This window comes from Oryzias latipes, chromosome 6 (genome assembly GCF_053564925.1).
Source record: "Oryzias latipes strain Hd-rR chromosome 6, Olatipes_Hd-rR_3.1".
Classification (NCBI taxonomy): Eukaryota; Metazoa; Chordata; class Actinopteri; order Beloniformes; family Adrianichthyidae; genus Oryzias; species Oryzias latipes.
In genome coordinates, this window is record NC_136242.1 from 19804826 (window position 1) to 19829660 (window position 24835).

At 36.4% G+C, this 24835-nt stretch overlaps 2 protein-coding genes across 4 annotated transcripts; one reads left to right on the forward strand and one right to left on the reverse strand.

Moving 5' to 3' along the window:
• Window positions 1-64: 64 nt before the first annotated feature.
• Window positions 65-15559, reverse strand: ca12 (carbonic anhydrase XII). Of its 3 annotated transcripts, XM_011476104.4 has the most exons (11): window positions 15206-15559; window positions 15013-15033; window positions 11832-12011; window positions 10821-10963; window positions 8455-8550; window positions 8315-8378; window positions 7295-7452; window positions 7032-7158; window positions 2787-2810; window positions 2495-2579; window positions 978-1199 (listed from the first exon to the last, which is right to left on the reverse strand). In XM_011476104.4, the coding sequence occupies exons 1-11, from the start codon at window positions 15441-15443 to the stop codon at window positions 1121-1123; spliced, it is 1215 nt and encodes a 404-aa protein (XP_011474406.2). In that variant the 5' UTR covers window positions 15444-15559; the 3' UTR covers window positions 978-1120. The 3 variants fall into 3 exon arrangements, with proteins under 3 accessions (XP_011474407.2, XP_011474406.2, XP_023811556.1); XM_011476105.4 differs by lacking the exon at window positions 2787-2810 and having other exon boundaries at window positions 65-1199; window positions 15206-15557; XM_023955788.2 differs by lacking the exons at window positions 978-1199; window positions 2495-2579; window positions 2787-2810 and adding an exon at window positions 2846-5788 and having other exon boundaries at window positions 15206-15555.
• A 3176-nt stretch (window positions 15560-18735) lies between these two features.
• Window positions 18736-24037, forward strand: si:dkeyp-73b11.8 (thrombin inhibitor hemalin). The gene is made up of 7 exons (XM_004069629.5): window positions 18736-18948; window positions 20615-20786; window positions 21545-21736; window positions 22271-22447; window positions 22577-22621; window positions 22841-22919; window positions 23010-24037. Exons 2-7 carry the CDS (start codon window positions 20705-20707, stop codon window positions 23098-23100), a joined length of 666 nt encoding a protein of 221 aa, XP_004069677.1. The 5' UTR covers window positions 18736-18948; window positions 20615-20704; the 3' UTR covers window positions 23101-24037.
• Window positions 24038-24835: the final 798 nt, after the last annotated feature.

Sequence of the window (24835 nt, forward strand, 5' to 3'; positions counted from 1 at the left end):
GGTGGTGGGGATGTCAAATGTAAAATTCTAAGTATAAAGCAGTTTAAGAAACATACTCTCGAAATAGAATTGCATTTGAAAACATTTTATTGATCACAGTGTTTATTTACAATCACTTAACACAATGATACAGTTGTAGAGAACACAAGTTATTGGCTATAGATAATTCTCTTGGAAACCAGGGAAACAAGAAGCTACACTTAGCAATTCACATGCAAAAACTTTATTGAAAACTTGTAAGTTATGTGTTTTTGTAATTATAAATAACAAACAAAAAAAACTATACCAAAAACTCAAAATTGAACTGAAGGGAAAAGTCATTTTACGATTGTTTAACCAACTAATTTGATCTTTTAAAGTTTATTCCATTCAAACACTAGGCAATAACATTTGAATATACATTTAAAGAAAAAAGGAAACTCAGAACCACAGACAGTGATTCCCAATTTTCTTTTACAGTTTTAACTTTCCAGCGTTCTGACTTGACAAGTGCTTTCCTGAGAGGCTGTTGTGCTGAGAAGTGAGTCTTGTGAACGGACAGAGGTTAGAAGTCAGCCCACTTTCAGCCTGAGAGCACAAAAGCCTTTTTTTGTCGCCCTCAGCATTATCCAAAGGAAAGGCGCTGCATTTGTATGCAGCTCAAAACCCTTTTATTATAAAATCCATCGAGCAAGTCTAACAACAGGGTTAGCGGAAATGTGGTACAGCCCGTGCTTCTCTGGCTTTCCAGTAATGATGCATGTCTCTCTATTGTTTGGAGTGTGGTTGGGCTTTCTACCTTATTAGTGCTCAACTGTGGAATGGGACCCAAGATCGGATTTGACCCAAAATTCAAAGTTCAACTCAAGCTGTGCTCTGCTTACCTGAATACATCCTAATAGATCCGTCCTACAGACCCTCACCACACTGTCAAGACAAACATGTCCTTCCTGGTACAACACAGGCCAAAACAAAAGCCGAACTTAAAGGGAAGAAAACTAATTTTCAAAAACCTAGAGCTGCATGCAAACTCAACTGTTTATGCACGCATGCATAAACGTTCAAAATGAGCCACAGAACAATTTCACCAATACAACAAATGAGAAGTCAATAGTCCTGCAAAGATCCTTTAAAGGGAGAATTATACTCTGGAGCCGTACTCGTCTCGGTCTCCAATAGTGTATCCGACTCTTTTGCTTTCATTATGATCTGCAGCAGATCTGTAAAAATGACAGAAACACATGATACCAAGGAGAAACCTGGAAAAATCTGAAACGTTGTTCCAAAATGTGGGATAATTATCACAATCAGCAAACACCTTACTTCTCAATTTTCTCTGCTTGGTTGTCGTTTTTACTTTGAAATGAGAAATTACCCTAAAGAGATGTTTCATGATCTTTTCCTGTTTTGTCCCTTGTGGGGTCACGGGGCTGCCGGAGCCACTTACGGGGGACAGGGGGGGACACCCTGGACAGGTCGCCGATCTGTCGCAGGGCCACATATCACACACCCATTCATTCTCACACCTATGGACAATTTAGAGTTGCCAACAGACCTATGGAGCATGTTTTTGGACGGTGGGAGGAAGCCAGAGACCCCGGAGAGAACCCACACATGCACGGGGAGACATGCAAACTCCACACAGAAAAGTGTTCTGTTTTCAGGTCCCCCAGCCGGGACTTGAACTGGGGGCCTTCTCGCTGTGAGGCAAGAGCGCTAACCCATGCAGAAACCATGTGTGCCAATAAAAATTATTACAACTTAAGGAGGAAGTTATCAAGACGTTTAGAATTGTTTATTGGTTAAAAGCTTCCTCCTCGTCATTTGGTTCACTTCCACTTGTGATAAACTTTGGATGACATTTATTGTTTGATTAAATGATCATAATGAATAGTTTTAACAATCTCAAATTTTCTTTGGTTGCTTTTTTGATTCAAGTTTGATTCAAGTTTATACATATCCAGATGTGAATGTATAAAAATCAAGTTAGTTCTCATGTTTTTATTCAAGGTCCACAAGGCATCTTTTAAATCACATCCTGTTTTTGTAGGTTATTTTTAAGCCTAGTTTTTTTCTACCTTCCTCTCTTATATTGTGTTCTAGAGCCTGTTGAAATCTATTTTTTTTTTCATTTGGAAAAAAATGCCTAACTTTCCTCATGAATTCAAATCTAATTCCTGGAAATTATTAGTTTGCAGAAACCCCAAAAATGTTTGTGTCAATATGTGAAAAAAGTGAGACACAGGTTCAAATTTAGTGTTTTAAAACTCAACCTAATGGGGGCAGAATTCCTATAAAGTCCCTGACTTGTGGGGCAATTAAGTTTAATTGTTTTCTTGAAATAATGTCTGCAGTTTTCCATTTTGTATCTAAATTATACAGCTCAATCTATAAAAAGAAGAATGGAAAGCTCTGCCTATGCTGGATTCACTGGTTGCAAATTTAGAAAAGCTGTCATCTTGTGTGAAACAAAAGGCTGATTTCAAATTAAAATAAAAGTAAAAAATAAACTTACCTCTTTTGCTTAAATAGGCAGCAAATGAAAGAGACTATGAAAGCAAATCCCAGTGCTGAAATCACCAGAATAGGGGCCAGTAAGCCTGCAGAGCAGAGAGGCTCATAGTTGTTACTCTTTTACTTTGTTTTGTGAAAATTACGGTAGTAATTGGATGTTAATAATACCCTTAGAAAAGCAAAAGTAGACTCTATTATAACTGTTCATGTTGGAGGAGCAACATAATTGTTAGACGATGTGAAGATAGCACAGTAAAAGATGGGAAAAGCCCAAAGACATAAAGGCAACCTACCGGTGTTGATCCAAGAAAGGTCATCTGAGTAGCAAAAGACACAGAAACAGTAGAAAGGAAACTGACATAAATGTACTTTATTAAGCGATACACAAAGTTACCGGATTAAGATGACAAACAAACCTCGCCATGACAGAAGTGCCAGATTTGACTTAAAATAAATATTGTAAAATATAGTTTTTCAGTGACGTTTCAAGGCCAGTCTGTTCTGTACCTCAGAGTTATTTAATATAATTAAACATCAAATTGTTATTCCTCAAATATTGTAAAAAGAATTAAAGAGAAAAGAGAACTTAATCCCCTCACTACAAATTGACAAGAGTATAACATTTAGCTGTTACAACTACCATGACAGATACTGTAGTCTGAAGCAGGATAATTATACTGACAGTTTGATCCATTTTCCCTTTTCACAAAGACAAGTGCAGCTTAAAATACATGACCATTTTGTTTTGAGAAAGTAGTTAGAGTTTATTAAAAAAATGTCTAACTACGTTTCCAGAACCATTTCTGCTTTCCAGTTGCATGCATATCCTGCTGAAAGAAGATCAGGGATTGATGTTTCCACATTTCAAGGTATATAACGGTCTGCAATGATGATTAATGTGTCAAAGTGGCAGATGCAGTTTCGGAGCATAACATTAACCAAAGCATCAATCACACTGTCTTCACCAGGATGCTTTTACACATACACTGCATGGTGTTGTGGGTTTCCCTCCCAGACAGCACATGTACGAGTTACGCAAAGAAAACATGATTCATCAAAAAAGGTTTTGATTTATTTTTAAAGCACACACGTCCATTGTTCGCGTCTTCAGTGATGGACACGGTAGAGCAATACAGCTCCAAAGGTAACAGACTGTGGTTCATTATGTATTCTGACACTTTTCCTTCCAAATCAGCAAAAACCTCTCCAGAAAATTCAGTTACTGCTGGATTGAACCACACAGCCCTGTTTTTCCTACTTATGGGTATCAATGAGCCTTGGCTGCCAAGGTTTTTTCATTATGCTGACCACTGCAGACTAAAAAACTGCACCTTTGGAGATTAACTGAATCAGTAATCCACATGTCAGCGTTTGTCAAATTTCCTAAAATTTGCACAGATTCTCAAGTTTGTACTTCTTAAACTGGTTTCTAACACTTCCGCCAATATGCCCCACTCACTAAATTGCCCCCCATATGAAGATGGAATCTGTTCAGAACCCTTAATTTTTGAGTGGAAAGTCATCTGTCCTTTCAGCAGCTAATAACATCTCTATTCTGTACCCTAAAGTGCAGGGAAATCAGCATTTCAAGAAAACGATGTCTTGAAATGCTGTGTCTTGGAATCATGGTCCATTACAGGACATTACTTTTTGGTTACTTTCTTTGTATCACCTGCAGCAAAAGAACATAACAAGCTAACAGGACAAATGTAAAACAAAGTATTTGACATCTAGATGAGCGGTTATATGGTGTGTGTTAATTTATCTAATTATGAATGAATTCCTCATCAACACTCATTTTGTCCTGAAAAGTGCTGGAGCCTATCCCAGCTACTGTAGGGTGAAAGTTTTCTGAAAAAAATCCACCTAAAAAGCCGTTTTTTATAGCTGCACCTACCCCAAAAAGGGCTAACAACTGTTGGGGAAGAAACTACATCCAGGAGCAGCACAATGTAAGCATATAAATCAGAGAAGATCAAACGATTCAGTCTTCTTCCAGGATTTCAAAATAAATACAATTTTCATTTGTTTTCAACAGTTATTTGTTAAAAAATATTAGTTTATTAAAGCCCACAAGGCTCATTAGTACATTCTAAAGCTCTTACTTTAGTGTTACAATTCTGTTCTTCCACTGTATTCATTTATGCTTTAAATTTAAAATGAATTTTGAGCAACAGATGCATACGTCTTCTTCTGCATGATTGTGGTACCTGGATGTACAAATTTGAAGTATTGTTTATTTTTAATACAAGAAGTCATAAGGTTAGCTTTCTTAGCCTACTCATATTTTTGCAAAAATACCATCAGCTCTGATGGAAAATGTGTGCAAATGCAAATACAGAGAAGGGCAGTCAGTGTTGAGACAGGACTACACGACTCATTGAAAAAGAAAAAAAAAAAAAATATATATATATATATATATATATATATATATATATATATATATATATATATATTAAAGAAATAGATACAGCAAATCACAAATGTTTTATGTGCACATACAGTTAATGAAAAATTACTTGATTTCATTTATTATTGAATAAATGAAGTAAAGATAGATTTAAAAAAATTAAAGTTAAGTTATTCACACGCAGGGGCCCAAAATATTTACAGCAAATATGAACATTGATAGAATTGTAAGAATGTACCTAGTCTTCCCATTCCATTGGCAAAAGCCAAGGATGTGGGTAACCCTGACTGGGAGTTTTCCTGGAAGCAAATGAAATGCTGCTATGCTTTGTTATTTGGCCCCCTTGTTTGATTGCAACAGAAGTTTCCCTCTGATTTATCCATGCTTTTGTCAGAGTGCGTTCCAACTCAAGAGCCTCATCTGTCGGCCGTCCACAAAGAATTTGTCTAACAGTGGGGAGAGCTAAGTGCGACTTGCACTCCAGGTAGCTCTTGAGGTTCAGTTCAGGATAAACTGCGTCTCTGAGAGCCTGAACAAGATGATTCTTCTTGTGAGACTGTTTGAGCTGATGGAAAACTCTCTGCTCCAGTGAGCTATAGTGCAGTGTGTCTCCAGCCAGTCCCAACTTTCCCACAAAGCAGTCGGTCTGGCTCTTCCTCCTGAAAGATGGACTCGTCATTTGTTGCTTTGGTTTGGCCAGACTGTCCCTCTGCCATTTCTTGAGGTCTTTCCTCCTGCCAGCTTGAAGCTTCTGAGAGCCGCTTGGTAGGAGCTTATGTAGCTCTTCATCAGCCAAGTCTGCTAGATCACCAACCAGCAGCTGCTGAATGATTTGCTTCCTGGTGTGTGGGGATGTGACTGTAAGAATACCATGCAGTCCTCTGCCTGCATCAGACACAGAGCCAGTGTGGTTAAACATCCCAGGGTATGGGGCGCTCCTCAAAACGATTTAGGTCTTTAATTCCCACCATGCAGCAGCGTTGCCATAACAATGCACTAAAAGCCAAGCCATAAACTTCTACATTTTTTTTAAGAAAACCAACAGTAAACAATCTATATTACACTTTTAGAATATGTGTCATGAGGAGAGTGTGGTACACATGCATGTTTGGCCCTGGTTCTAAGATTGCTAAGGTTGTCAGTGCTTTTCAGTAGATCAGCAGAATGGTTCATTCTGTATTAAATATCTGACTTTCTAACATAAAACTCATTAAGATCAGTTAGATTCAGCACAAAGCACAGCCACAAGCAGGTGAAAAGCCAAAGCCACACAACACAGCCATACAGACAAAAAGAGATCTCCATCATTCATCCAAACTTGTTAATTTTTAATCATCAATATTGGCATCAACTAATGCCTTAGTCACATGCTTCAGAACTGGAGTTGACCCATACGGACGCTGCGGGTTTTTGACTTGTCCGGGCCCCTGTGCGGCCTCATCTTAAAGGGAACACAGGTGTGTCTTGCAGTTCCCTTGTTTCTTGAGAAGCCACCATAAAGGACGTCTTGGAAATGGAAGGTACCATTGTCGTTTGTGTGTAGTAAGTGTATCGTGAACTAATTGTTGGAATAGTGTCAATTATGACACTTATTACATGTGGCTGACATTGTCGTACAGTGACTTCATGCGCATTCTAGTCATTAGTGTGGTGCGTACTGACTGTATGTGATATGTAAGTGCTTGTAAAATGCCCACATAAACCACACTCTGATTGTCTAACCTACTCATTTCTTAAAGTCAGACTGCAAGCACAGAGTTCGCAAGGAGCGCACATTTATCACTTAAACAGCCCCCCCCCTGTTACACAGTGCACAGGTTTTGAGGGGGTAGAAAAAAATGAAATACCCATATGACATGCCTGCAACTCAGCTACTTCACCCTTACTTTAACCTTATGTGTTGTTTAAGTGTTTGCTACGACCTGTCACTCGCAGCACGTTCATAGAAAAAATTGCGCATGAACATTTTTGCTCACTGGGTTTTCTACAATTGTAAAATTTCCTGCAGGCTGTACAAATTTGCCCATTTTTGCCCGCAGACGCCCGTATCCACCCACTAAGGCTATGCAACTGACATTGCACTCATGCACTAACAACAAAGCAAGCATTTTCGAAAACCTATAGTTACCTTCTTTAAAAGATGCCAGGACAATTCTGCTGTCGACCAGCTGTGGTTTCCTGTAGTTGCTCTGAAGTGGGATTGTGGCTGAATCCTGGGCAGAGGAGGAGTAGAGCGCTGTAGCCAGGGCATTAAACTGGAGACATAAAGAACAGAGTATCAGCACAAAGATTTTCCCATGTGAATAAACTGTTTTTGAATAATATATGCTTAATTGTGTTCTTAATCTGATAAACAGTTATTTAGGAAAAAAACTGTACAAACTGAAGTACCTGTTTTTGAGAAACCGTCATGGTATTTCTGAACACCGTCCACAAAACACTGGGATAGCACGGGGGAGTCGTCAATGAGCCATCATATCGATAATATTCATCCAAACGAGCAGGCAGCAGGGCTCGAATGTTAAAACCAGGCACCTGAACTTTTTGATCTGCCAGTTAAAGTGAGAAAAAGCCCGGTGGCGAACGGTTCAAACTTAAATGTAAAATCCACCGTAGTCCAATAAATGAGCAGCTGACTTACAGATATGAAAACATTAGAAACAATGTTTTGGACAAGAGCTGCTTATTAAACCAAATCATTTTTTTTTTCAAACTTTGTTCATAAACTGCAGAAAATCTCTACAAAAGCATTAAGAGACAAACTCTACAGAGAAAGGCTCCAGTTGGACTTTAAATTACAAACCTTCTTGCTTTTTCTATGTTTTCATGTAGACTATACACAAATTTTAAATGTTTTAAATTAAATATTATCTTGCTATAGACTAAGAGTAAAATTACAGCAGATTCTTTCTACCAACCCTAACCCCCCTCTGAAGTAAACAGGAGTCAGAGAGGTATGTGGGATGCAACAGGGGGGTTGGGAATTGTAAAAAAATTACAAATTTACAAACAAATTTGCAAAAAAAATTACAACAAAGAACCAGAGCTCCATAGATCTACTTTTGTGTTTTCTTTTTTTACTTTTTGTAACGAAGCAAAACTATTGCTACATTTCTGTACACAGAGGCAAGTTAACTTCCCTCCAAAGACATGGCAGGCAACACAGGAGAAGCAAACAAAATGGCTCGCACTATATAAAAGCATTTAAAATTTGGAAATGCATGCCTATGTAAAGGAATGCAAGTTTTGGATTTGATATGCAACATGTTGGAGTTACTTTAACTTTACTTTAACTTTTACTGCAAATTAAAGTTAAAAGCTTTATTCATTAAAAAAAATACCGTGCTTAAGTTAAAAGGAAATGACCAGTGCATTTCATGTCATGGGGGACTGATCGCCCTCTTGACTTACTTCGATATTTGATGCCGTTGATGAACCTTAAAAACTGTTCAAACGTTGGATTAAACTCTCCGACCTGTTTAGAGATCACAGTCAGCTAGTCAGATTTTGCGAGCACAACAAATCTGATCTAATCTCTCAGTTTAACTCACCTCAATGAGGACACCCAGCACGGCCAAGCCATCAGATTTGTCAACAGCATAGGATATATTGGGGTACTTGTCTGAATTGTAGTGTACTACGTGCATCTGTTGAGAAAAAAAATACGGAAATAATGCTACATATTGAATAGTTTATGGAGAAAAGGTGTGTTCTTTTCTGTCTGTTGTCACAAGAGTTCCTGGACTGCTCAATTTATCTTTTTAGTCGAAGTTTACTGAAATTATGTTTCTTTCTGAATTTTATTTTAAACTCAGCTGAACTAGCTTTTTTATTATTAAAAATCTGCCGGTTTAAACAAAATAATGCAAGAAGTTCATGTAGGATTCCTCCAACTGATAGCCGATAAAAGTCTCTTTCATGTTCGCAACACTTTTTACAGCTGACAACTTTATGGTAATTGCTTTATATCAGGCATTTATTATGTAAACTACACTTGTTGACAAGTCAGAAATAGAGGACACACTTTTGGTAGAAGCTGAATGAGAAGCAACCTGTTAGTGATAGGATTTTGACTTGAACACTAATGTGAGTTTGTCATTCTAGCCAAATTTGATTCTTTTGTATATATGGAACATTTGCAGTATTTCTGGGAAATGCCCCATTATTGCTGGTAAAACATGTCATCACACAGTTGCGGTTCTGAAGCCTGGAAAAACTTCAAATGATCTGTGGTCTTGATGTGTCTGCGTAGAATTTATCGTGAAACTCAGGTCAAACCACAACACCTCACATGCGGCTGTGCTTCAGCTGGGTCACGGTAACGTGAAAAGACACACGTTCCAGAATCTACTGACTATAATTAAATTGATGGCACATTTAAATGAACGGGCTCTTTTTTCACCTTGTTTGAAGTTTTACAAAGTATTCTGCTTGAGTAAAACTAAAGTAGATCGTTGTGAGGAAAATGCTTACAGGGCTTGACGTATTAAACCAAACAGACAGACACTTCTTTCAAGAGGTGGATGAAAGCCACAACATATAATTGTCTGGTGCTTTAATCCCTTCAAGCCCTACAGGAGTGAAGCATTGTACTTTATGTCCACATACATAATTAGACTGTTTCATACACTGGCCTCTGTTTTCAGTAAAAGCAGCTTGAAGACAAGATGTCTTATTATCTCTTATTGTAACTGGTGAAAACAACGTTTGAGGGAACAAAAAGAATTTTCCTCTCCAAAAGGTCACTAGTAGTAGTATTTTTAAATGTTTTTTTTTAATCCAAAATAATATTCAGGTTGCCTTAATTACTTTCAAAATGTGGTCCATGAGCTCTTTTATTGGCTTAATTTCTGCCTTAGCATCAAGAACATGTGATTTTCTTGATAGATTCTTCTGCATTATCTGCACTAACTTTGATGTGTGTCAGCTTCAGTGATCTTTCTGCCAGGTGAAAGTTACACGCTCAGGCATGTGTCATGTACCAGAGATCCCAACATCTGAGGTAGCACATAAAAAAAACCTGCATGCTGGACATATTTTCGACTGATTGTTTTTACATCACAAACATTGTTGCATCATGTTGCGTCCTGTTGTCTGTTTTCATGTTAACTTAGCTTCCAAGAAAATCTGAAAAATGAGGACGTAAGAAAATGTAAAGCTGACATAAAATAAGAAGTTTTATTATACTTGCATATCTAAACACAATTACATTTTGGTTCCCAGCAATGTTTGTGCCAGCTGAAAAAAAACAAATACCGGTACATCAAATGTGAAAAGGTTAAATAAATTTCCAATATAAACAGTTTTTTTTTAGGAAATGAAGCTGATTTATTACTTTTTGCTGTGTAAAGGTTCTTATTTTAAAGTACACTCAATATTATGAAGGTGATGCCTGCACCGTTTTCTCAAATCTAACATTCATTTTTGCACTTTGAGGCAATGTATTGATTTTTCAATGTTAGGAATTTTTTTAAGAGTTTAGGAATAATATAAATATTGCAATTTTTCTTTTTAATCTACTTATTTTAAAAGAAGTGAAATAGGGATAGAGAGTGCAAAACATAGTACAAACGGTATAAAATAGGTTTATTTATTTTTAGATTTTAGAAATTTTCTTGAGTTTTAGTTGTTTACATCTTAGCTTCTAATCGAGCATTTACAGTAAACTGATAACCAATGTCCAAGCAAAAATAAGGGTTTAAGTTTTTATGCTTTTAAAAAAAGGTTTCTTTCCTCAAAAATGTACATTTTCACATATTTTTCTAATTATTTTTCTTTAACCCTTCAGGTTGGCTAACTTTTGACCCAATAACATGCAAAAGATGTTTTTTTTAACAATGATTCTTATGAAATAATATAAAAGAAATAGAAATAAAATAATTGTAATTAGGTGTTATGGTGGATCCAACTCCATTACCTCTGCTGCATACTGTTTGCTGTTCACCATGTGTTCAGAACCAGCGATTTGACTGGAGGAGCCCCAGTGGAAATGCAGCTGAGCTGCACTATAACGATGCTGCAAGCTTGAGATGTGCATCTTCGAAGGCAAAGATATTTGCACTGCAGATCAAAGGACAGAAAGTTTCAACACACAAAGCAGAGCAACAACCTCTTCCAACACTCATTAAGCATCAGTTTTACCCTTGACTGAACAGATAAGGTCAGCATGGCCCACTCTGTGAAAGCGGCGTGACTGTATTTAACATGCTTAATGGTGGAGTGATGCTCAGTGTGCTCCACATGTTTGTCATGAAAAGCCTACATCAGCTTCTTTTGTAAACACGTCACAGTGACGATGTCATTCAGTTTGCGGGGTAGCGGCCTGTCAGGTATGCGCACATAAGCATTTGTCTGAGCGTTGGATCATGTCACGGCAGTTTATTTATACAGAGTTCCCTGTGATGAATCATTAACATTTTTGCACACACAGTCTCCCTAAAATTCCTGGTGTATGGCAGCCCACTTGGGCAGCTCTGCAAAAGAATTTTAAATGTAACAACCCTTTAACGTGAAACACTTTTGTCTGCATTCTATTCTGGCAAGAAGCAGTTATATGCAAGACTGACTCTGGAATTGCACATTAAAATAAATCGAGTTTTCTCAATGCACCAGAGCCCAAGGAATGGACATCAAAAAGCTTTCACCCATATTTTCCAAGAGAAAACTTGGAGGTTTTTCTTAAGCAAAAGGCAGTTAAGATAATGGGAGAGTCATTACAGAAAATTGCTGCAGCAGGAGGATTTTCCTACCATTTTCTTTAAACTGACCTAAGAATGTGGTTTCTATGGACCAACATCTCTGATGAAGACACTCCTGTTTTATATTGGACTTGATCCTAAATGTTTACAGACACCTGTTTTTTCATGATAAATTGAAATTAATATTTTGAAGAGAAAATAATAAACGGAGTAGATCAAATTTTACTTACATGCATGTCCATTGTTACCAAGAGTCAGCTGCTCGTCTGGGGACAGGTTGTAGTTTTGAACCTCAATAGGTCGTAAAGTTGGGTCAAACCTCAACAGCTCTGACTTGATGTCTATTGGAGACTGGAAAGAACCGCCACAATATGGATAGTGTTTGGACCAGTGGTGCTCTCCCTCTGGTCCTGGAACAACACCAAAATATCAGTTTTGTTGCTGCATTTAAGCGCTTTGATCCTGGAATAGGAAGTAACCGCCAACTTCAAAAAATCCTTAAAGAAAAAAGACAAATCTGTTTCTTTTTTAAGGCTGCCTTAGTCTGTAAAGATGTCGTTAAGCGGGTGGTGCGGAATTGTGTGGTGAATTGTATCAACACTGAACCAGAGTAGAGTAGAATAATGCAGTTTCCATTTTTATTTCCACCAAACTTCAAGCCATGGAGAATTTTCTTCCTCTCAAAAGCAGGCAGCATAAGAATACAACACTAAATTGCTCTACATTTTTAAATCAACTGCTTTGAAGACAAGCACAAAAACATTGTTGAAAGGAAGCATCTGTACAGAAAATGAAAAAATAAAAAAAAGCTATTTAAATGGAAATTTGTCAAATATGTAATTTTTTTATGAGCTTTAAGTAAATACAAAAACATTTATTTCTTGAGACAAATTCTTAGACTTCAGAAAAAGATTTATCTCAGGATATGTCCAAATTCCCTCCCTACTTACTACTAAAAAACTCAATTTTGCAGGACTATAGTGCACTGGATTTTAAAAACAATTTGGAAACCATACTCACTACTTTGTTTTGTTTTTTTGTTTTTAAACGGCAAATATGCCATTACAGATTTCCCAAACTAAAGACTTAATAAATATGAACATTTTAAAAAGACTATTTATAAATCCACTGTCTTTTGATGATGAAAATGTGGATGTCTCTTTTAAAAAAATAAATTAATGTTCACTTTATTCATTCAAACGCAACGCATTGCGGTCGGTATTTACCAATCTAGTGAGCATCAATGCACACTGTTATTTTTTGCAAAGACTTCTGGGAAATTTCTAGGGAACTGGATTTTGATATTGTAGATTCATACATCCCAAATAAATGACAAAAGCACTTTATAGTGCACGAAGTAGTGAGTCGTAAAGGGATACGGACACAATTCAATTAAATTCAATTTTATTTATATAGCTCAATAGTACAACAAAAGTCGTCTCAATGGGCTTCATACTGGTAATTGTACAAGAAACATGAAATCATAAAGAACATGAAGTCATACTTTTCAATAGGTAATGGCTAAACTAAACTAAACAGACTAACCTCTTTTTTCTGAAACCTTTTCTGCTATATGACACAGTGTCATATGGATGAATAATACAAATCTAAATGCAAATACCATTCAAATTTGGTGTGGCTAAACATGCCGAGATGTACTTATAATGGCTATAAAACCAGGCATTACACTCAAACGTGATCATTTTGGATAAACCAGTTTAAAACAAACTTTATTCGAAAAAAAAACAACATTTTTAACAATAAAATAGCAGAAGTTTTGCATTTGGAGAACTGATGTTGATTTGACGTCTTTCCAGACTAAAGAAAATAAATCTAACATACCTGCATATTTGTAAGATTTTAAACATGAGTAAGAGTTTAAAGTGGAGTGAATAGAATGAAATAGAGGCAATAAAAAAGCAATTATTCCCCTATTGTCTGCATTCTTGACATTTATTTACAATCAAAAATAAATGTGAAGATTCTTCGTTCATCACGTGAAAGCTGTCCGTGTTTAAATGATGCAGCATGAGGTCTGCCCTCACAATGCCTGTCGGACAAATGTTGATTAATTGCATTAGACATGCCACAGGGCATAACATTGAAGCTGAGAAATCACTGGATACTTGCTTTTATGCAACTTTACCAATCCAAACAACTCGGTTCCAACTTTATAAAAGAATGTATGGTTGTAATTACCCATTGTCTTCTTGATTCTTGCTGTTATTTACAGCTATCCCATGTTAAATCTGTCTGTTTGCCCTCTGCAGGAGGGCGAGGAGCTGAGGTTACAGTAAATTATATGACTCAGCAGTGTTCACGTCAACAGAAAAGTGCTACCAGCCTTACAGACAGCTGATTACTATGACAAAAGCCCCGTCAGGGATCTGAGTCGAGTTGAACTTCACTGTGCTGTTGTGTGACAAGACCGGAGGACTTTTCTACACTTTACCTACTCTTTCTTCAAATCTTTGTTGAATTTTTCATTGTTATTGAAAATCCTGACATTTAAGACTTACATTTTAAAGCTACTTTATTTATAAAGCAGAATCTGTGCAGCCTTTCGAGTAAAAGAAATTAAAACATTCTTAAATGGGCAGAAGTGGCTGAAACAAAGTATGTGAGTTCTTTTCTTATTCTTGCACCAGTGAAAAAATCTTTCCTCATTATCTTATCTTTTGTATTTTATCATTTGCCTACATTTGAGTTCTTGTGCTTCAGTGCTTGAAGGCCAAAGAGTTTTGAAAGACACTGATAGTGATAAGAAGTTGTGCCCTGAGTCCACTTTATGTAAGAGAGGTTGGGGTCAAAAACTCCATAGACCTTTAGGCTCAAGATTTTAAGGGAGGATTCCACTAATGTAAAGTTGTCAATTCAGAGTCTGCAAGTGAAAACTGCACAGAAGCTGTCAGTATCACTTTTTCTGAAAGAAAAACAACTTTATTTACTTTTAACCATCATTTGAGAATTTTGTTTTAAAATTGGGGATGTGACTAAATGGCATAATGCATGATTTGAGTGGAAATATTTTATTTTTTAAAGTTAATATTGCTTAATAGCAATATTTTAAATAATATTTACTAACCTTATTATTTTATTAGCATTTTTTAAATTACTAGTTTTTTTTAACCAAGATTATGCTTATTGGATAAGTTACATTCTAAAGTCCAAATATACAATAAAAACTCAATAGTTAAAAATAGCTCAAGTTGCTTTGCTTTTAAACCAACTCTGAATGTCAAAAGGGACTAACTTTTTTTTCTGGGTTATTTTAACATGAATTGGAATAAAATGAGACCAATGTAACCCCCCCAAAAATACTTTAAAAAAGTAAATAAAAACAATGTCCCAAAATGAATAACCCAAGGATTGGGTTTAAAAACAAACAAGTGTTTTAAGAGTGTCACTTACCACTGTACGTCCATTTGTAACCTGAAACACACAAAAACACCAAAAACCTTATCATACTTTACAGTTATTATCTTTTCTCAGCATAAAAAGTTCTGTGACCAAATCAAAACTTGAAAACTTTATTCATCATCTGCCTTGTCACATGCTTTCTGATCAAATTCAGTCCCCCATGTTAACTCTGCAAACATCCTACCTTGTAGTGCACCAATCAAAGAGAGGTGCAGAGCAGCGACTGGGATGAAGCTCGGAGAGCGCATCTTGATTTCTGAGCAGGAGCGCCCCTCTTCAAACAGCCTTTTATACCATCTTGCCAGCTTCTTTGCAGCTCGCGCTGACGTCACGGCAACAACAAAAGCAGCTATCAGTGTCATCTGGTCACCGGAGGGTGACAGCACCGCAGCCGTGGCTGAGCCCGAGCAAAGCCCCGCCATTAAGTTCACGCATCACTTTCGGGGGAGTTCGTTGGAACGGACGTAGGAGCGTAGCAGAAAGGTGGCGCGCGCCAACTGTCAGGTGACGCGCAAACTGCGCGCATTACTGTTATTCGGAAAATTATAAAGCTGGCAACTTCCAAATAAATTAAGGGTCTAAATCAAAGGCGAAGTGTCGTGTAATTTTCTCAACTTGATTGTGAAATGGATTGTGCTGTTAGTGCAACAGCAGGAGGGCTGTCTCCATCCTTCTGGCCACTTGACTCTGAGAGAAGAGGATTTGATCCCAGCTGACACCCATGCTGTTCAAGCTATGTAACTCAACAGTATGATATCCAAACTAGTTATGATTTATATCTTAAGGCTGTTACATTCTAAATGGGGTAATTTTATGAGATTTGACAACTAGTCTGTGAGACGATACCAATTGTGTTTCTCATTTTCTGCTCTTTGTTTATGTTATTTTATTTCATAATTTTATTTCTAATAAAGTATAAAAAGATCAAAACAAAGAAAATGAAAAATCCTGTTAATAATAATCACAACACATTCATTTTTAAATTAATCTACTTAATTAAATTGAATTTTTTTTATATTCTAAGTATTTGAAAAGAACATGAATCGTTTACCTATTGTTATACTTTTTGATTTTTGTTTAAATGCAAACCATTTTTTAAAAAGATCATCAGGACTTAGTTGAACATGTTTTGCATGAGAGACAAAATGTGTTCAAATGATCTTTTTTGAAGCTTTTTTCTGTTTTTCTGCTATATGGAACAATCCTGGATGAATTAGAATCTTCACAAATCTATTTTTTTAAGCCACTTGTGTTTCATTTTTGCACATTGTACAAGGCATTTATAGCCTTTTTTATGACAGATTAGTTCTGATTAAAGAAATAAACTGGATGGGGTCTCTTTTCTACTCACCAAAGATGGTTTAGACATAAAGAAGCTGCACTCTGTTGCCATATAACAAAAGTACTTCCACATCATCCGAGATTAGCTGAGGTTCCTCACCTTGTTTGAAACTTTGTTAAAACTCCACAAGCAAAACTATTTAAGAACCAGTATGCTGCACGTAATTCAATCATTTGTTTCTTTCTCTTAGATAAAGCACAGCACTCTTAGGCACTATTATGATCTAGAACATCAAAATTTTAGAAAAACTGATTGTCTAATACTAATTTTTTAACCACGTGTTCAGATGAAGGATGAGCTATGATTGAAAATTGTGCACAGAAAAACCTGAGGTTGCTGCTAAACTAAATCTAATTTAGTTTAGGTCCAAATCCACAATGCTGCTAAACTAAACCTAATTTAGTTTAGGTCCAAATCCACAATGCTGCTAAACTAAACCTAATTTAGTTTAGGTCCAAATCCACAATGCTGCTAAACTAAACCTAATTTAGTTTAGGTCCAAATACACAATCTTTAATACACATTTTTTTTTCGTTCAGAAAGTTGTTTCCTGAAAAACTGAGTTTTGGGGGCTGGAATATGGTGTAACCAGTTAAGGGAACTAAAAAAATGTAAATGAGTGAAAGAAAACTATTTTTTATCTAAGTAATTTAGCATTAATTATACAACCAAATAACTCAACTGATACTGTTTATTCTAATTCTGTTCTTCAGTCAAAAACTGTAATCTCCTGACAAATATGAAAACAAAGAAGATGTTTAAAAGTCAGCATAAATTCATTAATCTAACTTAAGAATTTAAGTTAGATTAAATTCATTAAGCTCGAGCAATACTAATTGATGCATCAGTGGCACCAAAATGGGTCATGGCTAAATTACCTGATTGGGGCCCATGTTTGCCCTATTTCATTCATTTTTCCAGCTCACATAGGAAGAACTATGAGCCCTATGTCGGTTCTAATGTTACTTACCCAATTGAAGCCTACAGGAAACCCACTCAGCACGCACTTCGAGCCTATGAGGGAATACACAGACCACCACGGGAACTGCGGACAAGCCCACCTATAGCCCACATTATAGCCCATTTAGGTCCCACATAAAACCCATATGCAATACTGATACATGTTAGTGGGGCCAAAATGGGTCTTGGGTACTTTTCCCAGTTGGGACCCTGTTTCAAACCCACTTCCAGCCCACATGGGCAAAAATATGGGCCCTACATGGGTTCAAATATTATTTACCAACTTGGGACCTACCTGAAACCCATTCAGCCACCACTAAAGCCAATGTGGGCAACACAGTTGGCCACGGAAACTACGGATAAATCCATTCAGGGCCCAAATTTTCTGCCCATTTTTAAACCATATGGGGCCCACTTGGCCTTGCTGGCTGGGTCAACATGCAATGTTGATTAAGTCTCACATATGTATCATTTATTAACTCCTACTCGTGCCACACAGATGGGACAACGACCTCTTCCTTAATACTACACTCCTAAAGACCAAAGTTTCCATCTGAGGCTCACTATCAGGAACCAAGACAAACCCCCTACTTTGTTTAATCTCACTACAAAATACAGTGGAGCAAAAAAAATTGTCAGTCACTGATTCTGTAAGTTGTCACACCTAAAAGGATAGCAGTAAAGCAGTATTTTGATCCATTCACACATTTCTGTGTATTCCTCTAAAAACCTGCTGAGCACCAATCCCTCCCAACCCACGAAAAACAAGCAGGTCTCACATTGAAGAGTAAATAAGAGAGGAACTGACCCTTCCAGCAAAAGTCTGTGCTGCACACCCACTTTCCCAGTAGAGCTAGTGGTGTTCTGCAAAAATACTGTCCTTTTATATGCACAACATGCATATCCATTTTTGTAAACTTTTGGATGTTGTTTGTTTTCACGGGCGAAACGCCGCCTCATGGCGAAACGCCTCATCATGAAATGAGCGGCACCCACACGGAGCCAAAGCCAGTGCCTCAGAGATCGAGTCGTCTTACTTCCGGTTTGGAAAATGAGCTGCAAATTTGACTCATATTTCATTTTTAAAAATGTTTTTTTACTGTACCAAAGGTAAGATATTATCATAAATATGGATACAGTTTTCTCTGACAGGTTTATGAAAAGCTCTTCCATCCTCCACTCGTTACCTTAACGTCACCTGTTTGTAGTGGTTATCTACATAAAAGGCACCTTTCCACACCTTTAAACTGTCACACAGAAACTTCTCTATCATGGCCAAAAAGGAGTTGGGGAACACTGTTCTGCATGCTTTCCATGTTGCTCTGCTTGAGCACACCTGATTCAGCTCATCATCAAGTTCTGCAGGTGCCTGATAATGGCAGTCATCAAAAGCAGGTGTGTTTAAGCAAGGAGACTGACAAAAAATGGAGGGCAGTGTTTCTACAGGACCGGGGTTGGGAAATAATGGTCTACAGACAACAGGGATAAAACAGTCCACCTAATTTTAGTAGGACGAATTGCAGAATCGGTGCCTGCAAAACACTTTTTTGCTCCACTGAAACTGGGAAGGGCAAGATTATTAGTGCAATAACCGTGGGATGAGGCAGTCCTGTTGGAAGCTGCAGGTAACTCACAAAACACTATTTCATTTCTGTTTATGAAAGGTCGAAGGGCTGCTCTGACAAATGACTCTTTATATTGCCTTCATAAAAAAGGGAGTAGGTCTCTGGTGTTGGTGTTAGCTAATCATTACTCATCTATATGTGCAGATGGTTTCAGGTTTAAAAAGCAACTCACAAAGCAACTTGTAATTAGCCACATTTGGATCTGAAAGAATGATACAGCAAGCATTTTTTTCCTGTTTTTTAATAAGAATAATTTTGAGAAAGTGTTCTATCACTGTAGGACGAGTCTACCCCATGGATGTTACTTAATGACAAATAATAAGCTGAAGATGGAAGATGAAATAAGCTGAAGATGTTAGTCAAAATTCCCTTTAAAGACTTTCTAAAACAGAGTATTTATCCATCCATCCATCCATCCATCCATCTATTGGGATCACGGTTACCGTAGCCTAACCCGGCTACTGTTCGGCAAAGGCAGGACACACCCTGTACAGGCTACTAACCTGTCGCAGGGCACAAATTACTAAAAAAAAATAAAGATCCTTTATACTGTTAGAGGACTTGGAACACCAATTGGTTATTGTTTATGGCTGATGACACCATGAAAAGACTACATGACCATGAAGCTCTTTTGAGTGAAACTGCATCAGAAGCTCTAGAAATTAAACAGATTTCCCAATATACCTAATAATTTGTATATGTTCTAAATGAGGAAATGTTTTAAGCCATTTTTGTATATTTTCTACCTTTTGTTATTCATATATTGCAACTTTTCTTATTAGTATTTGATCATATCAATGCATCACAAAGTGGTCAAACATTACAACTGTTTATGCCATTCAAAACAAACATCTTGTTGGCTGTTTAAAAAAAAGAACTCATCACTCTTATAAAATAAAATCAGAAGTAAAAACAGTTTTTCCTTTTAATGAATCATGGTTGTGTTGCTGGTGTTATTTTTTTGTAGAAAGCAATGTTCATCTTTTTAAAGAGTGCATTGTTGAATATAACGTTGGCATTGAGAAATACTTCATATGCATGACATGCGAAAAATGAACCTTTTTTTTGTTTTTGTTTACTAACACACACAAAAAGAAACTTGGAAAAAGTAACATGACAAATGCAATGCAACCTGTTTAGAGATTCACGTAAAAACAGTGATTTTTATATATCCTGTGCCACCAATTCTGTTTTGTTTAAAAAAAATTTGAGTTTAAAGTGTTGTTTTTTTATCACCGTTTTAAAGACTTTAAAATGGAATGTTTAGGGGGAAAAAAATCCTCATAAATTGTCATTCCTGAACAAACAAAATTTGTGGAACAATGCTGCTACAAACAAGATCGAAGTGTATAAAGACCTTTGTTTTAATACACAATGGCACACTTGTAATACTGTAATTGACAGTGTTAGCAAAAACTGCTCAAACTACTCAGAACAGTACTAAAAACTACTGTAGCAGGTGGAGGAGGTTTTGGACTTGCTGTGCAGCTATACTGGACGACGACAAACCTCACTGTAGCTGAGACCCTGAATGCACAAAACACACCCAAACAATAGGATAATACACTTCCAAAAATGTAACAAACCTGGATGCCTGAAAAAAGATGTGAACAATAAAAGTATACATTTCCTTTAAAGAAAATGTGTTTTTTTTTTTTAAATTAAGTGTTAAAGGAGCGTCAGTCCAAAGATCACCAGGAAGTACCCACTCCCGTTAAAGATAACGGCCCTCATTCACTCTGGGATGTGAAGCCAGATGACAAGCAGCAAGATGAAGAACCTTCTGCTTTTAGGAATTTTTTTGTCAATATTTCAACTCAGCCTCTCTGACATTCCAGGTATGCATAAAACTGTTGTTTCATTTTCTTGGTGATAAATCAAATTCTACAATCAAAACTCAGTTTAAATTGTGGAAGTTTATTTCTCAAAAGAGAACGCAAACTCTCAAACAAACTTCTTCAAAGCGTTCAAAGTGTTTGTATGATGTTCATTTATTATTATCAAATAATTGTGAAAGCTGGGATGTGTAAGATAAAATGTGCGAGTCTTTTACTGCGAATTTGTGTGATGTCCAGTGTCAGAATCCAGAACTGATGCCACATTTCTCGAATAATTTCTTTTTTTTAATCTAAAAAGGATTTGACTATCATATTCTGATCTGCTGCTGAAATTGTAGTGTTTTCCTTTTGCATTGTCTTTGAAACATCACGTTTTTAATTCAAAACTATTAAAAATATTCTGTTGGAAACTTATCGTTTATAAAAAAGCTACTCTTCCTCTAAATTTGTATTTATATCAGGCTGTAATGTATAATTGCGGGAAGAGTCAGAGTGTGAGAAGTTCAGCGAAAAGTGTTTCACTTCTGTAAATCTATCAAGGTCTAACAACCGAATACTACGTGGTACTTTTATTGCAGTCATTAAAAAAGGGTGGTGCTTTGTCAATCATTAGTCATAGAACATATCATGTTTGTTTTAAGATATTCTGTATTTTTAACTGTTCTAATTATCTCAACATTTGCAGCCATTTTTTCTAAACTTGAAATTTTCCAATTTTAAAATATAACTGACCTTTTTTCTTTTTCATTTGTCCTTAGAATTCTGTAAAGAACCCAATGATCCGGGACATGGCACTATTTTCGCCTTTTCTATGTATTATGATCCCAAAAGCGACCAGTGCAACCCTTTCTTTTACCAAGGCGAAGGAGGAAATGCCAACCGCTTTACAAGTGAAAGACACTGCATGAGCAACTGTTCACCCAATGCAGAAAGTGTCTACCCCAGGGTTGGTAAGTATTACACATGTTTTGAATAAAAATGTGCATTTGAAGTGGAGTAACTTCAGGAACTGTCCATACCAGGTTAGGCAAGACTAAATACAAAGCCTTCTTTCAGTCTGTTGGTGGACTCTGGAGCCTAAGTGTGCTGATAAGATTTATGGTCTGTAAAACCATAAGAATAGGCCTACTGCATAGATAAAGTCCTTCTTGAAATGGTTTACTGCAATAACCAAACACGTGATTTTTTAAATAAGTATATACTATTGTAAGTCATGTTTAATTTTTGGTGTAAAACCTAAATTAATGTGTACTTTTCTTTAATTTTTACGGTGCAACTTTTTTCCCTTTCAAAAGCCACTTGCTGGTATTAGCTGAGAACAAGTGTGCCACCCAGTGGTCAAATAGTAGAACTGTTAAGAATGTACAAAAGTGAATCATATTAGCAAAAATCACAGTCTCTCCAGTGCAGCAGCTTAAGTACCATCAACACAGTTATGGCTATGAGATCATGCTAATGAATGTGAATACTCTTTCATTTGACAGCAACTAAAGCCTGCCATTTAAAAAAGGAAAATGGGGGATGCACCGGCACTTTTCTGAGATACTACTATGACTCAGTCCATGACAAGTGTAAAAAATTCATTTGGACCGGATGTCGCGGAAACGGGAACAGATTTTTTGACTACAACAGCTGCAATGCCACCTGTGCTGGCGTCCATGGTGAGTTCACATTTCTGATGTTTCATAAGGTACTTTGATATCCCAAAGTCAGGTTGATTTCTTGTACCACGACAGAGAGGAAATTGAAAGGATGCACACTGAAAGAATCTTTATGATTTTCATTCACAGTTGATGGGGAGGAAATGGAGGAAGATGAGCCAGATACCCCTATTGGTAAGTGAGAGATTATTGATAATTTGATTCCTACTTTAGAACATTTTTGCATTAAAAGAATATTCCTTCCCATTGCATCTTTCATTTTTGCTTTTACACGACTTGTTGTCCCTGCTTTAACATTTTACACTCACTAGGTTCCAACCACATGAACGTTTTCTTAAGAAGTTTGTCACACTGAGCAATTAGTCACATGGTATTTGCATTTCCTTTCAACAGCAATCATCTGTGGAGTCCTCCTCGCTCTAGTTGTCGTTGCTGTTATTGGAACAGTGACTTTCCTGGTAGTTAAATCAAAGTAAGGTCATTTTCTTCTGTCTTTTTGCAACTAAAATGCAAGCTTTGCTTTTAATAAGGTTCGTCTTTTACTAACCTTGTATTTCTCTAGGAAAAAGAAGGGGAAAAAGAAGGACAAAGTGAAAAGTGATGCTCCCCAGGCTGAAGCACCTCTTCAGGAGGGAGGAATCGAAATGACATAAATATGTTTCTAGAGTTTTTACCAGCTAGTGTTTAGGAACTAGTTTTGTTTGTCTTGACTGAGAAAAGACTGACAAAGAATAGGATTTTTTTTTAACTGATGTTTTTTGCATTTTCTTCCATTACATTCTTACGATGTGCAAAGAAATGTTTGACTTTCTTCTGATTTAATTTCCCCTCTAAATCCAATAGTTCTCCTTAACATAAGCTTTTTGAATCAAATGATCTTTCAGAGCTGCAACAAATGTTAATCCATTAGTCACTGTTGAGTTTTTGTTTTTTTAACAATTGCTGTCTTGCTTTTAGTTGTCAAAAGTACACTGAGTAAAATGGCTTCATGCTGACACAAAAAAAAAGAAGAAAAAGAAGAAAATTGTCGGTTATGGATTTACTTAAAATTAAAAACATTTACAATTTAAAAGAATTATTTGATTGTTATTAGTATTTTTAAGAAGAAAAAACAAGAAAAAAATGTTCAAAAAGGACTGGTTTGGAACTCTCTGTTTTTATGTTATGATGAACTGAAGGTGAGCATTTCTGTCATTTATTCAATACATTCATTTAACCTTCTGTTTTTTAAAAGATGATTAATTTCTGAGTAACTCCTGGCATCAAAGCCAGTGAAATCTAAATATTCTGAAATAACTCTTTCACTTTTTTTGTTCTTTTTTTCCCCACTTATGTTGAAGAGTAAATTTTTTAATGTCTTTTGTGTTGCATATTTCTGCACACAGTTGTTTTACTTCACCTAAAGTTGGCATTAGGTTATTTTCGTGTGACCTTTTTGTTCTAAAATGTCCTCAGTATTGGTAAAGAAGTTTCTTTGATACCTTGTAAAAGGTGCTATTATTTCCTTTTATTGCTGCGAGAAGAAAAATGCAACATACATTTTTTCTCAAAGTTTGTTTGATTACTTCATTAAAGAATGTGTGCTTTGTTCTTTCTTTGTCTTAGTGTTGGCAGCACAAACAGGAATATTGACAAAATGCCAAAGTTTTCTAATAATTTATGAGTTCTTCATTATATTAAATTAAAAAAAAACAGTCTAATGTTGACAAAACATTACCCACACAATCTGCTTTCAGCATCCCAATTTTTGTTCCAAACATGTTTTCTTCCTTGTAGATCATAATGTGAGATTTTCACAGGAAGAGACAAAGACCATTCAAAGCACAGATGGACAGAAAAAGAGTGAAAAGAGACTTAGACTTTTTTTCCCGTTGCCCATTGTAATTAGGCTTTGCATTGCATTTTTGTGTAGCTTTGGAAGATTTATTGAATGCGTTTTCTGTCAAATCAAATGATAGTGATAAAATTATAACGATAAATTAAATAATAATAGAAAATTTCTCTTTCCCAAAATAAAAGGAAATGAAAAAAAAAAAACTCAAGTTAATTTAAAGTCCTCCTATGACAATTTCAGAAAAATAAAAACTTTTAAAGTGGTGTATAAATTATGATTATGACATTTTTAACCAAAATCCCACAACCTAAATTTCTTAAAAAGCCATAATCTCCTCTACATGGGCGTGGCCATTGGTGCTGAGCTGAGTAGCTTTGCCCTCGATCCCCACTTTCTGCAAGATGCGTCTTGCATAGATGAAAAGTTTGACACAAGGGAGGGCCAAACGACACCGACTGACAGTCTCAGAAACAGTGAAAATTGTTTAAATAACTTGCGCAGCATATAAAAAGAATTGCCAGAAAGAAAGCTACTGTATTATTCACACCTAGTTT